The sequence below is a fragment of the Protomyctophum bolini genome (genome assembly GCF_963924005.1).
Source record: "Protomyctophum bolini genome assembly, chromosome: 5".
Lineage (NCBI taxonomy): Eukaryota > Metazoa > Chordata > Actinopteri > Myctophiformes > Myctophidae > Protomyctophum > Protomyctophum bolini.
This window is the reverse complement of record NC_137866.1, coordinates 12,054,867-12,061,038: the sequence shown is the minus strand read 5'-3', so window position 1 is coordinate 12,061,038 and position 6,172 is coordinate 12,054,867. Positions and strand designations below refer to the sequence as shown.

The 6,172-nt window shown below is 47.9% G+C and overlaps 1 protein-coding gene across 1 annotated transcript in view; it reads right to left on the bottom strand.

Moving 5' to 3' along the window:
• Positions 1–515: 515 nt before the first annotated feature.
• Positions 516–6,172, bottom strand: part of LOC308314946 (uncharacterized protein) — a gene marked incomplete at both ends in the record, with an annotated part of 55,549 nt that continues 49,892 nt past the window's right edge. The window contains 2 exons of the mRNA XM_080762770.1: positions 516–595; positions 2,013–2,177. Of these exons, the coding sequence (XP_080618896.1) occupies positions 516–595; positions 2,013–2,177 (245 nt within the window). The remainder of the gene's footprint in view (positions 596–2,012; positions 2,178–6,172) is intronic.

The window sequence follows — 6,172 nt, the reverse complement described above, 5'->3', positions numbered from 1 at the left end:
AGAAAAACAGGAGAAAAAGGTTACCAGTTAATGGCAGGCAAGTTGAAAGACGCAGCGAAACGAAAATAAAAGCCAACTTGTAAAAACCCAAACGAGACAACTTTTCTCGTTTTCTCTTTTTCCCCCATCAAACCGCAGTCGTGTCTCTAAAACCCACAAAACTGTAATATCACAACCGAGCACTAGTAAACTTTTACGTTGCAAAAGAAAACCGAGGAGAAAAAGAAACACAAGGGTGCTGGGTGTGGGGGGGAGTGGGCGGGTGGTGGGCCACGCCTGTGTTTTCCAGGGTTCTGGGAGATTTAGAGCGCTTGGCCGGCGGCCAGGGAGAGCGTCCGGATCGATGGAGGCGGTGGTGCGTGCGCGGGCTCCGAGGGTGGTTTACAACCGGGGGGCGCGGCGGTCAGAAATCACCCCGAGTGACACTTTGACATCGGGTGGGCAGGCGCCGCAAATAGAAATGTCAGCATTCTTCCGTGGCTGGAGTTTTACACTGCCAGCCAGGTTGGCATGCCTTAAGACAGTACACAGAACACAGTGCTACAGTACAGAGCATGCAGCAAAGTAGCAGTGTGCCTGGATGACTCGCTGACACCTGATGGAGGGGAGATGTTGTTTAAGGGCTGTGAGGCACTGCTTCTGGAAAAAGGAACTCTTTGAGTCACTTCAAACTAAAGAAAGCTGAAGGAAAGGCAGGCTGTTGTGTAGATCAGTTCCTACTGCACAGGAGGAGCTATTTCTAAGTTGAAGCTCAGCATCAGCTACTGTACAGTATACGCCTATGAAAAACATAGATGAAATAAAGATAAATTAATCACTTCATAATTATTAACTATTTAAATTCTATGGTCCCCCAGGGGTCTATACTATAGGTCGTCTCCTTTTGTCTCTCTCGACATAATAATATATTTGTCGAAAATAGATGATGTACAAGCTCACAAGAGCTTTCGCAAGCGAATTGCGAGCTTGTTGATCGGATATTTTCTGCAAAGGTTCGACTCTAAAATAAGGACGTTAGGGTTCATGTGGTTATGGGAATGATGGCCACACACACAGGCACGCACAGTTGCTGTATCCTATAAGTTCAGTTAAACCTATCTGTGGGACACGTCGTAAAACCAACTAATCTGCAACGCCTTTTCAGGGTGACCTCATCGCCTTCGTTTTCAAAATGATGTGGTGAAGATGATTTTACAGTCCAGGCATTTAGCTGACACTCTTACTCAGGCTGACGGACAACTATAGCACCGCCATCACGTCAAGCTACCGCTCCAAAATGACCAACATTACCAGCAGCCAACAGCAAGGAGAACGAGGGTCACTGTGGCCTATCAGCTAAATAATATTCCAGTAATCGAGGACAAGATGGGGATGAGAGCTAAGAATAGGGTGTAAAAGAATGTTTTTGGCTGGATAATCTCTCGCACGCACACACACACACACACACACACACACACACACACACACACACACACACACACACACACACACACACACACACACACACACACACACACACACACACACACACACACACAATGACACAAAGCATGTAATAAGCTGTATATTTTGTGTGCACTTGGACCGTGGCTGGGGAGGTCTATGTGGCTGGGAAGCTGTGGCCCCTTTTCCACCAAAATAACTCATGGTTCTAGAACTGGTTCCGTTATTTATTTTTTATGATGGTTTATAATAATACATCTGCATCTTCCGACCTGAACACTAGTGACACGTCCACTTTGGTTCTCACTTCAGGGCAACAAGAAGAATTGTTGGTTCCGGTTCCGAACCAACTTTTAGGGTCCTGAACTGAACCAATTAGTTTAGTTCAAAATCAGCTGGGGAGAAAAGAACAGAGCCGGTTCAAACCCGGTGGAAAAAGGACGTGTGTGTGTGATGACAGTCCCACAGTCTCTCTCTCTCTCTCTCTCTCTCTCTCACGCACATACTGTACACACAGGACTCACAGGAGCGAGTCGGAGCGAGGCTGTGTGTGTGCATTGCAGACTGACCGTGGGTGGGCAGCCCCATGTTGCTGGCCAGCTGGTAGAGGCGTTGCTGTTGCTCCTCGTAGGATCCGTGCTCGCTGAGGGCAGACATCATGCGTCTGTAGTGCTCCTCTGGGCTCATGTGGCCGTGGCCTCCCCCTGCCTCCAGCGCCGGGCTGTGGGAGTTCTCTGCACAGTGGGGAGAGTCCACAGAGAGACACCGCAGTTACAATCAGTCACCAGTAGGCCGTGTAGTCACATAAGCACAATTATCCGAGACAATTTGAATAGTTTTCGCGTAAATTGTTAGAAAGAAATGTCATACATTTTCAAACATATAAAAAGCAGGTATTTTTGAGGGGCACTAACCCCTCCACCACCTATAGCTTGGTGCGTGCCAGCGCCATTGAAAGGAGAGTTCTGCCAATGAGGGGGCAGAAAACAGCCCAGTCGTTTGTCGCTCTAAAGCCCATAGACTCCAATGCATTCCGTAAACTTCCGGTTCAGTCCTTTGTCAAGCCAATAGAAGTCTATGTAGAAGAGCTGCCATTGGACTCACTGGCCCCATGAAGTGAACGGAGGTGCCGTAACTCTCTCATCTTTACGACTCTGGTGTGTGCAGCAAAGTCTATGGACTTGTTATGTTTGCTTTAAATATGCCCTTGTGACATCGTGTGACAGTCACCGTGGGCGCCCCTCACTTCACACACCGAGTGTGATTCTTTTTTTTTAAATATATTTCGAAAGTATACCATTATTAAATACTGAGGCTCACACCACTGATCTGATATGCCCATATGGCCATATCAGAGGCACCCAGGGGACACATGCACAAATCTGTGTAACGAGGACATGGACAATGTTTCAACACAACGCGTGTCTTCGTCAGTTCAGTTGACACTAGGGGTGTAACGATTTTAACAGCAACACCAATACATGGTTGGCGATACGATACATGGACGAAATTGGTTCATTATGGCGATATGATACGATTCAATGATTTAAAATCGATACAGTAACTATTTCGCAAATACATGAAATATGTGTGAAACTTGTGCAGGTTTTTAAGGGAAACACAGTGATTCTCTGGCAAATACATGAACATATATGGACAAACCCACACCATGACATATAGAATACACACATTTTGTGTGGAGCTATATGGAAAGTAATTAAACCCCTCTTTTTCTTCATTCTCCTTAAAATTGCTAAATACAATGCACACGATACGATATGTTGCTGTTTAGACATCGATATACTTAGATTTCTTTCAATTAAAATGGATATTTTGATACAGTTACTATATCATTACACCCCTAGTTGAAACGCTGTCCTGTGCACACTTTACTGCAGTGTGCACACTTTACTGCAGTGTGCACACTTTACTGCAGTGTGCACACTTTACTGCAGTGTGCACACCTCCCTTCTCTTCATTGTACATGTTTTTGTCCAGCACCATGCGTACATTTATCCTTTGGATGTGCGTGCTTCGCCTTGGACTCTATTTCTAAACGTATGGCAAGGAATGAATATTCAGTTTAAATATTAACAATATGGTGGAAAACCTCGGTGCAGTCAGTTCACCGGTTTTATTTTAGCATCATGAAACGTAGAAATATTTGCATATTTTTTTCATCATCACCATCACTTACATTTAGACATGCACACACACGCACGCACACACACACACACACACACACACACACGTGCACGCACGCACCCGCGGGTCAGATCCGAGTGTAAGTGGGCCCTGCCAGTCAGCAGACTTGTGATGCTGTAACCATGTACATCTAGGTCCATACATTGTTAATGGTCTCAGCCTGACCCTCAGATGAACCTGCCATTACACTGAACTGAAGCAAACTAGCTCACTTGCATCCATCTGGGGCAGCCCGGGGTGAAGGGTTGGGGAGAGGTTACTGGTGACAACGTAGCCCTGCAGCCTTAATGTATATGGTGTGTGTGTGTGTGTGTGCGTGTGCGTGTGCGTGTGCGTGTGCGTGTGCGTGTGCGTGTGCGTGTGTGTGTGTGTGTGTGTGTGTGCGCGTGTGCGCGCCCATGCCTGTGTGCATGTACTGTACTGTACTATACACAGTATATTCAGTACATAATGTTGTGTGTGTACATACAGTATACAGTGTGTGTACAATGCTCCCGTCCTGCACCAGGTGGGAGGTGTTTGCGATAACGACGTGACGTCCTCTCCTGTCTATCTGTTGCTGCATGGCTGTCTCTGTCTGTCGATAGTACTGTCGATAGTAACGTGATCCAAGATGGAGGAAGGAAGGGGGGGGGGGCGGGGGGGGGGGGGGGGTAGGAAGGTATAGGTACAGTATAGGACTAAAAGGAAAGCAGTTAGGAGAGAGGGATGATGGAGGAGCAGGGAAATAGGAGAGGGGGAGAGAGGAAAAGGAGCAGAGTGGAGAGTGGGGAGTTTATTTTTACTTCGCTCTCTCTCCTCCTCATTGAAACCTGAGCTTGGCCCCGGGCAGGCGAGCAGGAGTGGCACTGAGGAGGGGGAGGAGAGGGGGGGGGGGGGGGGGTTATGGGGGGGGGGGGGGGGGTCTTGGAGGGAGGCAGCCGCCTGTGTCTCCTCCGCCAAGCTTCTGCTAATCCACCCGGGGTCCTCAGGTGTTTGTGTGTGTGTGTGTGTGTGTGTGTGTGTGTGTGTGCGCGTGCATGTGTGCATGCATGTGTGTGCGTGCGTGCACACACAGGACTAGTCTCTGCCTGTCTAAAGTTCTCTCTCTTCTCTCTCTCTCTCTCTCTCTCTCTCTCTCTCTCTCTCAACACAACGGGGGGTGCCGACTTTGCGGCAGAAAGAAAAACAGACATAATTTACTTGGCGGGGTTCAGAGTCTCTATGGCTGAATCCCCTCTGCTGCATCTACCTGTGTTAGTCATTAAGGGCCGACGGCTGTCGCCAAAGATACATGTGCACGCACGCACGCACGCACGCACGCACGCACGCACGCACGCACGCACGGTGTGGTGCAGTGTCATTGTTGGGGTGTGGACACGAGGTGGGGTTAAGACAGTGGATCAGCTGTGTTTTGAAATAGCTTATCGGCAGCATGCCGCCTGCGCCTGCCAATGCGGCGCACATGCATACCAGGGGGGCAGTCAGACAGATATTTTGTGAAGCCACTAAGGAAATGAAAGTTCATATAATGGCCTGTTGTGGCGCTGTCATTGGACCCAGAAAAACCCATAGCCCCAAGTCCATGTATTTGGGCCCAACTTCACCTAGACTGTATTACCTTAATAAACATGGTCATGAATACTTTCTTCTTCCAGGCACTAGTTTAAAGTCTCATTTCTAATGTCATAATATTCTTTTTGGAAAATTATGGTCCCATTAATTAAAAAAATGACCATAAAGTCGCGTATGTTCTGAGGGGCGTGGCTACCGTTACAGTCTATGATAGGGATTCCCCTCCCACTCGAGTCAAAATAAAAACCAACGGAGAAGAAGGGGGGAAGTCCCGCCTCGTTGTCTGGGCCAGCCAATGGCCAGCTGGACCAAAACAGATCTAGAAAGATGGCGACTTCCATTGCAAGGACTGACAGGCTTCATTTTACGTTCATGTTAGACCCGGGGAACGCTTTGTCCATATTTTTTACAGTCTATGATGCATACACACGCATGTTCCCATGGAAAATACAGGACTGGTAACATTAACAGCACCCCCACCCCCCCCCCCCCCACCCCCCACACACACACACACACACACACACACACACACACACACACACAATAATGAATGTGTAATACACATTGACACACAGCAAAATCCAGAATTTTGTTTAAAAAAAAGAAAAGAAAGAACAAACAAAAAAGAGTAAACATGGACCACAAAGAGTCACATCTTTAGACTATGGTGTTAAATTAACTCATTAGAGGCTCACTTTAAACTCAGCTTGCCCTCTGAAAGATGTGTGTGTGTGTGTGTGTGTGTGTGTGTGTGTGTGTGTGTGTGTGTGTGTGTGTGTGTGTGTGTGTGTGTGTGTGTGTGTGTGTGCACGCGTGTGCGTGTGTGTATGTGTGTGCCTCCAGGCAAGGCTGCTATGGATCAGGGGTCAAGTCAGAGGGCAAAGATCAGCACCAGTCCCTCACCAGGCTGTACACAACTTAATCTGACCTTCAATACCCCTCCCCCTTCAACCCTCCCCCCCCCCCCCCC